Source organism: Muscardinus avellanarius, assembly GCF_963383645.1.
Source record: "Muscardinus avellanarius genome assembly, chromosome: 18".
In the NCBI taxonomy this organism is placed as follows: domain Eukaryota; kingdom Metazoa; phylum Chordata; class Mammalia; order Rodentia; family Gliridae; genus Muscardinus; species Muscardinus avellanarius.
In genome coordinates, this window is record NC_137804.1 from 39,243,451 (window position 1) to 39,257,801 (window position 14,351).

Here is a 14,351-nt window from a genome sequence, read left to right on the forward strand (position 1 = left end):
GATACTTGTTTGTGACCATGAATATGATCTATTTTGGAAAAACTTCCATTAGCAGTTGAGAAGAATATGTATTCAACTGTTGTTGGATAGATATATTCTGTATATATCTATTAGGTCCATTGGTTTATAGGATTTTTTAAGTCTGAAGAATTTTTAATGATCTTTTGTTTGGAAGATTAATAAAAACTTTTTATTAATGTGGTGTGAGAGGTATGTTGAAGCTTTCCAATATTATTGTGTTGGGGTCTATCTGAGTATTAATATCTTGAAGAATTTATTTTATAAAAGTGAGGGCATCCATGTTTGGGCATACATGCTTATGATCCTTGTATCTTCTTATTGGCTTATTCATTTATCAGTAAGAAATGACCTGCTTTTACTCTTCTAATAAGTTTTGGCTTAAAGTCTGCTTTGTCAGATAAGATAGTTGCTACCACCTTTGTGTTTTTGTCTTCATTTGCTTGTAATATCTTTTTCCATACTTTCATATTTAGCCTATAAATTTCTTTTCTGTAATGTTAGTTTCTTGCAAGCAGCATATTGTTTGGTTATGGTCTTTTGTCTGCATTGTCCATTTCCCTGAAAATACCGCAATTGTATTTTTTTAATGGCTGAGTAAAATTCCATTGTATACATATCCCACAGTTTTGTAATCCATTCATCTGTTGATGGACATCTTGGCTGGTTCCACAGTTTGGCTATGGTAAACTGTGCAGCTATGAACATAGATACACATGCATTTAGTTTTGTAGTTTGATTTCCTTTCTTTTGGGTAGATACCCAGAAGTAGTATGCTGGATCGAATGGTAGATTTGTTCCCATTCTTCTGAGGATTTTCCATACACTCCCTTTAAAAAGATACCTATGAACGGTACAGCTGGATCATATGGTGGATCCTTCCCCAGTGTTTTGGGAGTCTCCATAGTGGTTTGAACTAATCTGCATTCCCACCAACAGTGTATAATAGTTTGTATTTCCACACATCTTTGCCAGCATTTATTGATGATTGTCATTTTTTTTTTGAATTAGGCAAGAGAGTTTTCATTGTCATCTCCCTGATTGCTAATAATGAGCATTTTTTTGTGGTACTGGGGATTGAACCCAGGGGAATTTTACCTCTGAGCTACACCCCTAGCCCTATATTTTATTCTTTATTTTGAAACAGGGTCTCACTGATTTGAAAAGGGCCTCATTAAGTAGCTGAGGCTGTCTGCAAATATCGATCCTCCTGTCTCAGCCTCCCAGATGCTGGGATTGCACGTGTACACCACCATGCATGGTGAGAATTTTTCATATATTAATTGGTCATTTTTATTTCTTCTTTTATGAAGTATCTATTTAGTTCAACTGTGCATTTCTTAATTGGGTTTTTTTTTTAGTGTTAAGTCTTAAGTTCTCTGTATATTTTAGATATTAGACCTCTATCAGAGGAGTAGCTGGCAAAGATTTCTCAATCTTTAGGCTCTTTCATTAGACTCTTGATGGCTTTATTTGCTGAACAGAACTTTTTAATTTAATGTCATTCCATTTTTAAATTCTTGTTTAAATTTCTTGAGCTTTGGGGGTAGATGACATATGTTGTATTGAGTTTTCCTTTGTATTACTGAAAACATGTCATCAGCTTTACTTTCTGTGGAACCAAGTGCACTTGGCAACTAATGAATTCATGTAATCTGTAGTAGAGGGGACTCTGAGAATGCCCTTTTTCTTTTTTGCATTTGTCATTTCTTTGAACATTACAAACTATACTGATCTTGATATGTGGACTTTAGCACAATAGTGTGCTTTACAATTGACCATTGATATCTTTAAAAAATAATTTTTTTGGTGGTACTGAAGGTGAACTCAGAGGATTTCTACCTCCTGGCTATACTCCCATGCCTATTTTATATTTTATTTGGGAACAGGGTCTCACTAAGTTGCTGAGAGCCTCACTAAGTAGCTGAGGCTGGCTTCGAACCTGTACGATCCTACTGTCTCTGCCTCCCAGCGCGGGGATTACAAGCATGTGCCACCACGCCCGGCTTAATTTTGTTGCTTTTTTTTTAAGTCAACATATTAAAGATTTTTGTGGATTAGGATCTAGGTACGTCTTGGAGATCATTATTCTGCCTACTGTCATGTGTTTTCTGGTAGTATATTAGTTGTCAATCAAGAACCCTTATGTAAAATAATTGCCCAGAGTGGTGATTCATGACTGTAATCTCTTCTCCTTGGGAGGCTGAGGCAAAGAATTACAAGTTTGATGCCAGCTGAAGTAACTTAGTAAGACTCTGTCTAAAAATAAAAGAGCAATAAATAAAGGGCAGGAGCTGTAGGTCAGTGGTATGGAGTCTCTTGGTTCAATCCCCTATATCATAAAAAATTGAACAGAAATGTTATTGCTGTACCTAACACAAGTGAATGCACTTTTCTGTCAAAATATCACATAGAGCTGGGCATGGTGGCGCACGCTTGTAATCCCCGCACTTGGGAGGCAGAGACAGGAGGATCATGCAGGTTTGAAGCCAGCCGCACGCGCTGGCTTAGGAGACCCTGTTTCCATATAAAAATGTAAAAATAGGTCTGGGAGGGTAGCCCGGAGATAGAAGGGCTTCCAGGAACCCCAGTACCACCAAAAAAAAAATATCACACAGAGACAATCTGTGTGATAGGCCTAAAAGAGAAGATCTAAAACCATCCACCCCTGACCTTCATGGAGCATCACAGTCTTGCTGCTAAGAGTCCTGGATTGGCAGCATTGACCCCAGCTTGCATCTTGTTGGGATGCAGAATTTATGGGGCCTTCAGGAGACTTACACTCTCAGAGCTCTCATTTGAACTCGAATCATTGGTAATTCTTTTACATAATGAAATTGGTCTAGAATTGGTTTTTTTCACCTTCCCACTGTTGACATTTGGGAGTAGGAAAATTATCAGTGTTGGGAGGTGTCCTGTGCTTTGTAGATCTCTAGCATCACGATCCAGTGATTGCCAGATATTCCCAGGAGGAAAAAAGGTTTAGTTGGAACCACTGGCCCAGAGTTTGGGAACTAGAAATATTGAGGTCCTGTCCCCCTCTAATGTGTGACACTTGTTGACTTGTTTCTGTAGTGGAGATGGAGTTCATTACAGCCCAGATGCTTCAAAGGATAAAACACTAAACACTAAACAGCACATGTCCTGTGAGGTGCTAAGCTCAGGTTTTGATGCTTAAAAAACCCAGAACTCTTCTTAACACTTTTCCAAAGGAGGGACTAGATGAGAGCTTTTAACTATAAAATTTCTAATGGTGTTGGCATAAGGACCAGGGGGTGTGGTGCCCAAGGTTTTATTACAGAGGAGCACTGTTATCCCCCTTGTTAAAGTGGAGGTGACAATTTTCTGGGGGTGTCAGGTGTTTTCAAACCATCAGAAATCAATGCTTAGAAAATCTGTGACAGTCAAGATGGGTTCATAAGTGTTAGAACTTAGAAAGCTCTTTAACTCAGAGGAAGGAGGAGGTAGGAGGAGGCAGGACCTCAGGGACACATGAGTGAGTGCAGAGAGAGGAATAAACATAGTTCATTGCATCATCAGCTGGTCTCCTGGGAACAGAGAATCAGCGGGAAGAACTTCTGGTCTTTCCAGGCCAGTGTCACCAGAGAGGACAGGACTTTGGAGGATGAGGTGAGAGGAGGGAAAAGAGCCTCCTGAGCAAATAGGTGGAGCTTCTATCTCCTCTACAATAGTAAGTACCTCAGCGTGCACAGCGCGGCTGGGACCGGACAGGTGGTGTCTTTGAGGTCTGAGGTCTGCCTGGGGCAAGCACTCCTGACTCTGTCCTGCTATCTTTTCTGGGGTCAGAGCTTTAGTAACCATCACCTGCCATCTGGGGAGAAACTGGCCCCTTCCAGAGATCTTCCTTCCAGAGACCACATCCAGGTGAGCTGAGAGTCCAGTGGATCAAGCAGGAGAGGATCAGGGAGGTGGAACCTGGAATCTTTCCTGAGGTCCCAGGAGCCAGTGCACCCAGCCTGGAGCAGGGCTGCTTTGGTGCTGGCTTTCCTGATGAAGTAATGATTCACTCACACTGCTAAATGTCTTCACAGTGTTTAAATGAGAAGTGTCTGTGGAGCTGATTAATCATGGTTCATTGCTAAGCTTGAAATGATGGTAGCAGAGCCTAGACAGCAGATGGGATGGGAGGCGGGAGAGACTCGCAGTACAAGACTCCACACACCTGTAATCCCAGTATTTAGGAAACTGAGGCAGGAGGAGCACAGGTTTGAAGCCAGTCTCAGCAACTTAGCAAGGCTCTCAGCAACCTAGCAAGACTGTGTTTCAAAATAAAAAATAATATAGGGCTTGGGGATATAGCTTGGAGGCATAGTGCCCCTGGCTTCAGTCCTGCCTCCCCCACCTCCAACACAGTCCAAGGATCTTTGCAGTTAAAGGGAGTACAGGAATAGGTGCTCACTATGGAGTGACATGAGCAATGTCTGGACATGTTTGAGTGTGTCTCTCTAAGGTGACAGAGCTCACTTAGTCAGTCATGTTTCTGTGCTGTTGGCACAGACCCAGGGTAAGGATTTTGGAAAGATAATCTTGCAACAAACTTCTTGAAGCATAAAAGTATCATCTCACTGTGAGTATTCACACGAAATAAAATATTCAACAAGTGGGACGGGTCGGATTTTTAATGTAGGTGAAAGCCCATGAACACCAATGTCTGGTCCTGTTGAATCCATGCACAGAGAAAGGGCTTTTAGGGAATGATTGGATCCCGAGGGCTCTGGGCCCCTCAGCACACTGACCCATTTGGTGGATTCATAATTTGATGGGCTGGGGGTTGGTGGAGGATGCTGGAGCAGGTGGACCTGGTGGGGAAGTGGTTTCCCTGGCAAGTGGCCTGGTATCTCATCGCTGGCCCTTTTCCTCTGGCTCTTCCTCCCTCTCTAGGTCTTCCTCCCTCTGGATCCAGGCCCCCAGGAGCTTAGCAGCTTTACTCTGCAGGTCTTATTGCCAAGTGCTTCTGCTTTGGAGTTCAAATACCACAGACTGAAGCCTCTGAAACACGGAGCTCAACAGAGTCCTCCTCCCCTAGCTGCTGATGTTGGTAGCAAGGGAGGCCGAGCAGCCCAGGTGAGCAGAACGGTGCTGGCAGCCTTGCTGTGCAACCATTTCAGCACCACAAGGGGAGGCTGTTAGCCAGGTGCTTCTCCAGTGCAAAGTGTCGACATGCTGTTCCCTTGAACACTGAGGCCGGGATATAGATATAGATATAGATATAGATATAGATATAGATATAGATATATAGATGTATATAGATATATAGATATATATACACATACATACATACTTACACATACATAAACCCACATATAATATATATATATATATATATATATATATATATATATATATATATATATATTTACAATAATGGGGATGGGACCCAGGGCATTCTACCTCTAACCTATACTTCCAGCCCTATTTTTTTTTTTATTTTGAAACAAGGTCTCACTAAGTTGCAGAGGGTCTCTCTCTAAGTAGCTGAGTTTGGCCGCAAACCTGCGATTCTCCTTTCTCTGCCTCTTAAGTACTGGGATTAAAGCATGTGCAAACATGCCTTACTTGAGGCAGGGATATTTTTTCCTGTTTTTTAATTTATTTTTATCAACAAAGCATTGGATTTTTTTCCTTTTATAAACTGCAAGCTTGTAATCCCAGTACATGGGAGTCTGAGGTAGGAGGATCACAGGTTTGTAGCCAGCCTCAGCTACTTCTGAGGCCCTCTGCAACTTAGTGAGACCCCATTCCAAATTAAAGAATTAAAAAATAGGGCTGAGGGTGTGGCTTGGAGGTAGAATGCCTCTGGGTTCAATCCCCAGTACTGTATGCATGCATAGATAAATAAATAAGAAAAATAAGAGCCGGGCAAGGTGGTGTACATTTGTAATCCCAGCATTTGGGAGGCTGAGACAGGAGGATCATGGTTCAAGGACAGCTTTGCTGTTTAGTGAGGCCCTTTGCAACTCAGTGAGAGCCTGTTTTAAAATAAAGAATAAAAACTAGGGCTTGAAGTGAAGCTCGGAGGTAGAATGCCCCTGGATTCCATCCCTAGTACTCAAAAAAAAAAAAAGACAAAGAAAAGAAAAAAGATTAAGAAAGCAAACTGCCATTTAGTTCTTTTGTGTATGGAGATATTCATGGAGATTTTGTGAACATTTATACATTTCACGTGGTCAGATCTGTCAGTCACTGTTTTATGTTTGCACGTTGCTTTTTTCCCTGAGAGAATTCAGGGGTCAATGTGAGGCTCTTGAGCCTTTGCTGTGATTCTGTAGACAGCGAGGGTCCCTGCACCCTGAGTGCTGGTGCCCCGTCTTTCTTACCTATCTCCTGCTAGTTCCTCCGTGTGTCTTCTGCATTTCTGGGATTAGATACATTGCTCATACAGGTGTTACTTCTGGAGCATCTGGAAGTCAGCTGTTCTTTCTTCCCTCTGATGAAAGCTCAGTTTGTTCTTATGAAGTGTATTTGAACACACATGCCCTTAGATGAGACAAAGGGAGGGCTCAGTTCCTGTCCCTGTCACCGAGGGCTTCCTGCCGTATTATGTGATTTCTAAGCCCTTGACAATTGAATCTTGAATTAGTGAGCCACATAAATATCATTTAGTAATTACTATTTTATGTGTTTTCCAATAGACACTTTAGATTTTTATTCAGTTTTGTTGTGATCAGTGCTGTATGCATGTACTGAAATATGACATGGAGCTTCTTTAAAATATGCAATAAATACATGTGATTTAAAATACTAAGAACTAAGACATCAGCATAGTAGAGACCTGAGAGGTAACCTGGAGGTCAGGAAGGGTGGGGGAGGGAGTCAGGAACACGAGATACCACAGCATAGTGGAGCAAGTCCTAGTGCTCCACACCACACACGGAGGATGATTATAGTGCACACTCTTCAATTAGACACGTACGCATATGGGATGATCTCTGCCACTCTCAGGAACTTGTATGGGGAGGGGAGGGAGTAGGGCAGACACGGAGGGAAACACAGCAAGGGTGTGTGCATGCATGATTTTATCTCTCTGAACCTCTTTATGGTGTAAATTATCATGTACCAATAAAAGTATATTAAAACAAGTCAGTGGATATTTTTACACCTACAATGTTTATAATCATAAGAAACAAAAATAAAAATATTCCCCAAATCTAAGTTGTTTTGCTTTTTTTATTGCTGGGGGTTGAACCCAAGGCAGTTTACCTCTAAGCCATACCCCCCAGCCCTATTTTACTTTGAAACGTAGTTTAAATAAGTCTCTGAGGGTCTCACTAAGTTGCTGAGACTTGCTTCACACCTGTGACTCTCTTGTTTTAGCTTCCCTAGTACTTGGATTACAGGTAGATGCCACCACACTCAACTTACACTAGTCTTTTATTACATATTTGTAGTTGAGAATTTGAAGAGAGGAATTTTCAGGTTCTCTAAGCAAAGCACTGATGAATCCTTAGGAAGAGGGAAATGCTGACTCTTCTGGTTTGAGCGTTACATCGTAGTCACATATTGAGTACCAGCTGTACCACATACCAGAGAGTGGGACAGGAGTTCCTGATTGTCAATGGCACTAGGGATGCCCCAAAAGGATCATCTTCATAAATAAAATAGATTTTTTTCTAGACTTGAAAATATAAATCATAGGTCATTCATAAACATAGTGCTCATTTGTGTGAAGAGTATTCATGGTATTTTTCTTTTTCTTGGTAGTCTCATCAAACACATGGATACAAAAAACAATACAAGAATTTCAGAATTTCTCCTTCTGGGATTTTCAGAGGACCCAGGGCTGCAACCCCTCATCTTTGGGCTTTTCCTCTCCATGTACCTGGTCACGGTGCTGGGGAACCTGCTCATCATCCTGGCCACAGTCTCAGATGCCCACCTGCACACGCCCATGTACTTCTTCCTCTCCAACCTGTCCTTTGTGGACATCTGCCTCACCTCCACCACCGTCCCAAAGATGCTGGTGAACATCCAGACACACAGCCAGGCCATCACCTACGCAGACTGCATCACCCAGATGTACTTTTTCTTCCTCTTTGTAGAGATGGACAACTTCCTCCTGGCGGTGATGGCTTATGACCGCTTCGTGGCCATCTGTCACCCCCTGCACTACACGGTCATCATGAACCCCCAGCTCTGTGTGCTGCTGGTTCTGGTGTGCTGGATCCTGAGTGTCCTGCATGCCCTGTTACACAGCTTAATGGTGCTGTGGCTGTCCTTCTGCACAGACATAGAAATCCCACACTTTTTCTGTGAACTGAATCAGGTGATCCAACTTGCCTGTTCTGACACTTTCCCTAATGACCTGGTGGTATATTTTGTAACTGTGCTGTTGGCTATTACTGCCCTGGCCAGCATCCTCTACTCTTACTACAGGATAGTCTCCTCCATCCGTACACTCTCCTCAGCTCAGGGCAAGTACAAAGCCTTCTCCACCTGTGCCTCCCACCTGTCTGTGGTCTCCTTGTTTTACTGCTCAGGTCTAGGTGTGTACCTGAGTTCTGTAGTCACCCACAGCTCACACGCAAGTGCACCAGCCTCGGTGATGTATACCATAGTCACCCCCATGCTGAACCCCTTCATCTACAGCCTGAGGAACCAAGATGTCAAGAGGGCTCTGCGCAGTCTCTTTGGAGGGAAAGTGTAGAAGGGCCGTTGTCCTGGGCTTCAGAGCCACGTTCCCATGACTCAGGGAGCAGAGCCTCAGAGCTGGGAACTTCTGTTTCATTCCTGAAGATCCTGTAACTCTGATACCACCCTCTTAGCGCAGTATATGCAACTCACGTTATTAAGTGCCAAGACATCCTGCTGCCTCGGCATCTATGTGTTGAGACCCCACTCCACATAGGTAATCTGGCAAGAACGCCCCGAGAAAGAGGTGTCGTCTCTGGCCAAAATATCCCCCACTTTTAGATACCCTTCATGACTATTAATGATTCCTTTTAACTTTCTTCGAATTGCTCCAGTGATGTGAAATTAGGACTATGAAATTGAGTCCGTGGAAATAAACGTCCTTGGCTTTGCTCAATAGTAATGAAAAAACTGGCCAGAACTCAGATGCTGTAATAAACATTCCAGATGCAGCAATCACTAGGTTAAGCCATTAACTCAGTTCAAGGTAACTCTGTTTACCCTTAAGATCCTGCCTAGAGACAGAGAAGATAAAAACCTTGTGTGTGACCTTAAAGCAATTTAGTTGATAAACAACTTAGTTGCCCAAATACAATAGACTCAAGGAAAAAGATTGGTGACTTTTACGCCCAGTGTAAATATTCCTGAAGACAGAGAGGCTGACCGCATAGTTAGATATGAATATGACAAAATAAAGGACAGATGTTTTAAGTATATATGTATGAAGGAAAGGAAATACCGTAAGAGTAAGAAAGCATTTTTGCATGAAGAAGAGCTTATCATAAGAAAGTCCCAACTGGGAAAGGAAGGAATTAGAAGGTTAAAAGCAGGTTGCAGAGGGTTTGTGACAGGGAAATGGATTATTAAAGATGGATAGACCTTTAATAGGCTTATTGTCTAGAGAAGAAAATTCAGCAGTTAAGGAGATACATCTGACAATTAAAGCCAAGAACTTTGTGGTGTTGTTTGCGGTATTTTGTCTGCCAAACTGTGTTGTGAGTTTGCTTAAGCTTTCAGATTTAGAAGATAAGATGCCAACACCTGGAAAAACTCTATCACATCCACCTGAATCACCACATCTCCCCACACTTGCTATATGAACTGAGCCCAAAAGATGGAAAGTTCCAGGAAAGCTAAAAAAGATTCCCCGAGAAACCCCCAAGCCTTGGGCATGCCTGTTTGGAACTGCTTATCTGCAAAACCTGAGAAAGAATCCGGAGGGAGTTAATCTCTCGAAGATCAACAGCCAGCTGAAGGACTAGTTTTATTACCTTTGTTTACATGTCATTCATTATTATTTCACAGTGATTGCTTTCACCCCCCTTTTCTCTTATTATTAACTTTACTGGTGAAGGGTATAAATTTCTTGGAGTTTTTGTAATAAAGTGTCATTGGCTCAAGAAGCCTTTGTCCACCTCAAATTCCTTCCCAAACGTCGTACCCAAAAACTTAGGGAATTCATAGAGGGGAAGGAATTGCTGCAGATAAATTTCTGCAGGACATCACCTGCCTTTTGCCCCATCTTTCTGAGGCTCCCGGTCGCGAGTGGACTTGCCCCCCCCCCCCACAAGGACTGAGCTCGTCGGCAACAATTAAGCTTTTTGCTCTTTTCCTTTTGTTATTGTCTGGATTTTCCAAAGTTTATTCTGAACATTGAATTAGAAATATTTGAGTGGGGCGTGGTGGCGCACGCTTGTAATCTCTGCACTTGGGAGGCGGAGACAGGAGGATTGAGCAGGTTCAAAGCCAGCCGTTCTGGCTTAAAAGACCCTGTTTCCAAATAAAAAAGTATAAAATGGGTCTGGGAGTATAACCAGAGGTAGAAGGGTTTCCAGGAACCCCAGTACTACCACCAAAAAAATAAAAAAGAAAGAACGAAATGAAGGAAGGAAGGAAGGAAGGAAGGAAGGAAGGATGGATAATGTAGTTCGGAGTGATCATGACATACATGTACACGGCACTTGTTGAGCTCCCTTGGCTCCTCTCACTGCCTCCCTTACCCATAAATGACATTAGATTGACATTGGTATTCTCACATATCTACATGACATTGATGGACGTGTTTCTTCCACTAATTCTACCTGCTCACCACCCTCCCCTCTACCTCTTCCATTGCTCCACTAAGGTTTCTTCTCCATGGTCTAAAGTCCTTCTTGTATCCCGATGAATTCTTAGCTTCTGCATATGAGAGAAAACATATGACCTTTCCATTTCTTTTTTTTTTTTTTTTGGTGTAATATGAAGTGTTTATTGCATTTATTTATTTATTTATTTTATTTTATTTTTTAATTAATTTATTTTTTAAATTGGTGCATTGTAGTCATATATCAATCACATTGGAGTACAAGACTTGAGAGGATATACAAGTACACGTCATCCAATTAGCCCTCCTGCAGCCCCCGTCCCATTCCCTCCCCCTCCCTCCATCCCACACTTCTTTGGTGATTTACTTTGATACATTTGTTTATGTACCTCCTGCATTTTAAAGAGGCTCCGTCCTCCAGTATTACATACCCTCTGATTGGTCACATTAGTTGCTTCACTATAGGGCCCTTTCTATAGCTCAACCTCTTCCTGTTGCCCGTTTCCTCCTAGTTATTGCTGATTAAGGGAAGCGTCTGATTTATATTTTCTGCGATATTTCTCTGTGCATGCTGCGTTGTAAGTACCAATCCCACTCTTGATGGTCCCAGTAGTGCCCTGGCTACTCAGTGGACTGATCCAGACCTCGCTGGCTCACGCAGCGGCCTTGCCTCATGGGAGGACCCAGTTCTGGTCTCGCTGGCCCCTGAAACGGTCAAACCCCTAAGCTGGCTTTTGTCCCGACCTTGTAGGCCGCAGGAGTGAACTTGCCTCACGCCAGGCTCCGATGCTGGCCATTGGCCCCTGCACCAGTCTAACCCCTTGGCAGGATTCCAGTCCCGGCCTCGGAGGCCCCAACACTGGTAATGCCTCACGGCAGGCTCCGATGCCGGCCTCACTGGCCCCAGCACCGGCCTAACCCCTCGGCAGGCTCTTATCCTGGCCTCGAGGCCCCAGTACCGGCCTTGCCTCAAGGCAGGCTCCGATGCCGGCCTCGCTGGCCCCAGCACCAGCCTAACCCCTCAGCAGGCTCTTATCCTGGCCTCGGAGGCCCCAGTACCGGCCTTGCCTCACGGCAGGCTCCGATGCAGGCCTCACTGGCCCCAGCAGTGGCCTAACCCCTCGGCAGGCTCCGATCCCGGCCTCAGAGGCCCCAGTACCGGCCTTGCCTCAAGGCAGGCTCCGATGCCGGCCTCGCTGGCCCCAGCAGCGGCCTAACCCCTCGGCAGGCTCCAATCCCGGCCTCGGAGGCCCCAGCACTGGTCATGCCTCAAGGCAGGCTCCGATGCCGGCCTCGCTGGCCCCAGCACCGGCCTAACCCCTCGGCAGGCTCTTGTCCTGGCCTCGGAGGCCCCAGTACCGGCCTTGCCTCACGGCAGGCTCCGATGCCGGCCTCGCTGGCCCCAGCAGTGGCCTAACCCCTCGGCAGGCTCCGATCCCGGCCTCAGTGGCCCCAGTACCGGCCTTGCCTCAAGGCAGGCTCCGATGCCGGCCTCGCTGGCCCCAGCAGCGGCCTAACCCCTCGGCCGGCTCCGATCCCGGCCTCGGAGGCGCCAGCACTGGTCATGCCTCAAGGCAGGCTACGATGCCGGCCTCGCTGGCCCCAGCACCGGCCTAACCCCTTGGCAGACTCTTATCCTGGCCTCGGAGGCCCCAGTACCGGCCTTGCCTCACGGCAGGCTCCGATGCCGGCCTCGCTGGCCCCAGCACCGGCCTAACCCCTCGGCATGCTCCGATCCCGGCCTCGGAGGCCCCAGCACTGGTCATGCCTCACGGCAGGCTCCGCTGCCGGCCTTGTTGGCCCCAGCACCAGCCTAACCCCTCGGCAAGCTCTTATCCTGGCCTCGGAGGCCCCAGTACCGGCCTTGCCTCATGGCAGGCTCCGATGCCGGCCTCGCTGGCCCCAGCACCGGCCTAATCCCTCGGCAGGCTCTTATCCTGGCCTCGAGGCCCCAGTACCGGCCTTGCCTCAAGGCAGGCTCCGATGCCGGCCTCACTGGCCTCAGCACTGGCCTGACCCCTCAGCAGGCTCTTATCCTGGCCTCGGAGGCCCCAGTACCGGCCTTGCCTCACGGCAGGCTCCGATGCCGGCCTCGCTGGCCCCAGCAGCGGCCTAACCCCTCGGCCGGCTCCGATCCCGGCCTCGGAGGCGCCAGCACTGGTCATGCCTCAAGGCAGGCTCCGATGCCGGCCTCGCTGGCCCCAGCACCGGCCTAACCCCTTGGCAGACACTTATCCTGGCCTCGGAGGCCCCAGTACCGGCCTTGCCTCACGGCAGGCTCCGATGCCGGCCTCGCTGGCCCCAGCACCGGCCTAACCCCTCGGCATGCTCCGATCCCGGCCTCGGAGGCCCCAGCACTGGTCATGCCTCACGGCAGGCTCCGCTGCCGGCCTTGTTGGCCCCAGCACCGGCCTAACCCCTCGGCAAGCTCTTATCCTGGCCTCGGAGGCCCCAGTACCGGCCTTGCCTCATGGCAGGCTCCGATGCCGGCCTCGCTGGCCCCAGCACCGGCCTAATCCCTCGGCAGGCTCTTATCCTGGCCTCGAGGCCCCAGTACCGGCCTTGCCTCAAGGCAGGCTCCGATGCCGGCCTCACTGGCCTCAGCACTGGCCTGACCCCTCAGCAGGCTCTTATCCTGGCCTCGGAGGCCCCAGTACCGGCCTTGCCTCACGGCAGGCTCCGATGCTGGCCTCGCTGGTCGCAGCAGCGGCCTAACCCCTCGGCAGGCTCCGATCCCGGCCTCAGAGGCCCCAGCACTGGTCATGCCTCAAGGCAGGCTCCGATGCCGGCCTCGCTGGCCCCAGCACCGGCCTAACCCCTTGGCAGGCTCTTATCCTGGCCTCGGAGGCCCCAGTACCGGCCTTGCCTCACGGCAGGCTCCGATGCCGGCCTCGCTGGCCCCAGCACCGGCCTAACCCCTCGGCATGCTCTGATCCCGGCCACGGAGGCCCTAGCACTGGTCATGCCTCAAGGCAGGCTCCGCTGCCGGCCTTGTTGGCCCCAGCACCGGCCTAACCCCTCGGCAAGCTCTTATCCTGGCCTCGGAGGCCCCAGTACTGGCCTTGCCTCACAGCAGACTCCGATGCCGGCCTCGCTGGCCCCAGCACCGGCCTAACCCCTCGGCAGGCTCTTATCCTGGCCTCGAGGCCCCAGTACCGGCCTTGCCTCACGGCAGGCTCCGATGCCGGCCTCACTGGCCCCAGCAGCGGCCTAACCCCTCGGCAGGCTCCGATCCCGGCCTCAGAGGCCCCAGTACCGGCCTTGCCTCACGGCAGGCTCCGATGCCGGCCTCGCTGGCCCCAGCAGCGGCCTAACCCATCGGCAAGCTCCGATCCCGGCCTCGGAGGCCCCAGCACTGGTCATGCCTCAAGGCAGGCTCCGATGCCGGCCTCGCTGGCCCCAGCACCGGCCTAACCCCGCTGCATGCTCCGATCCCGGCCTCGGAGGCCCCAGCACTGGTCATGCCTCACGGCAGGCTCCGCTGCCGGCCTCGTTGGCCCCAGCAGCGGCCTAACCCCTCGGCAAGCTCTTATCCTGGCCTTGGAGGCCCCAGTACCGGCCTTGCCTCACGGCAGGCTCCGCTGCCGGCCTTGTTGGCCCC

At 48.0% G+C, this 14,351-nt stretch overlaps 1 protein-coding gene across 1 annotated transcript; it reads left to right on the forward strand.

Moving 5' to 3' along the window:
• Window positions 1-7,753: 7,753 nt before the first annotated feature.
• On the forward strand, window positions 7,754-8,683 carry LOC308276285 (olfactory receptor 7A17-like; the record flags this gene model as incomplete). Its single annotated transcript, XM_080714939.1, has 1 exon — window positions 7,754-8,683. One exon carries the CDS (start codon window positions 7,754-7,756, stop codon window positions 8,681-8,683), a length of 930 nt encoding a protein of 309 aa, XP_080571065.1.
• Between the last annotated feature and the right edge of the window lie 5,668 nt (window positions 8,684-14,351).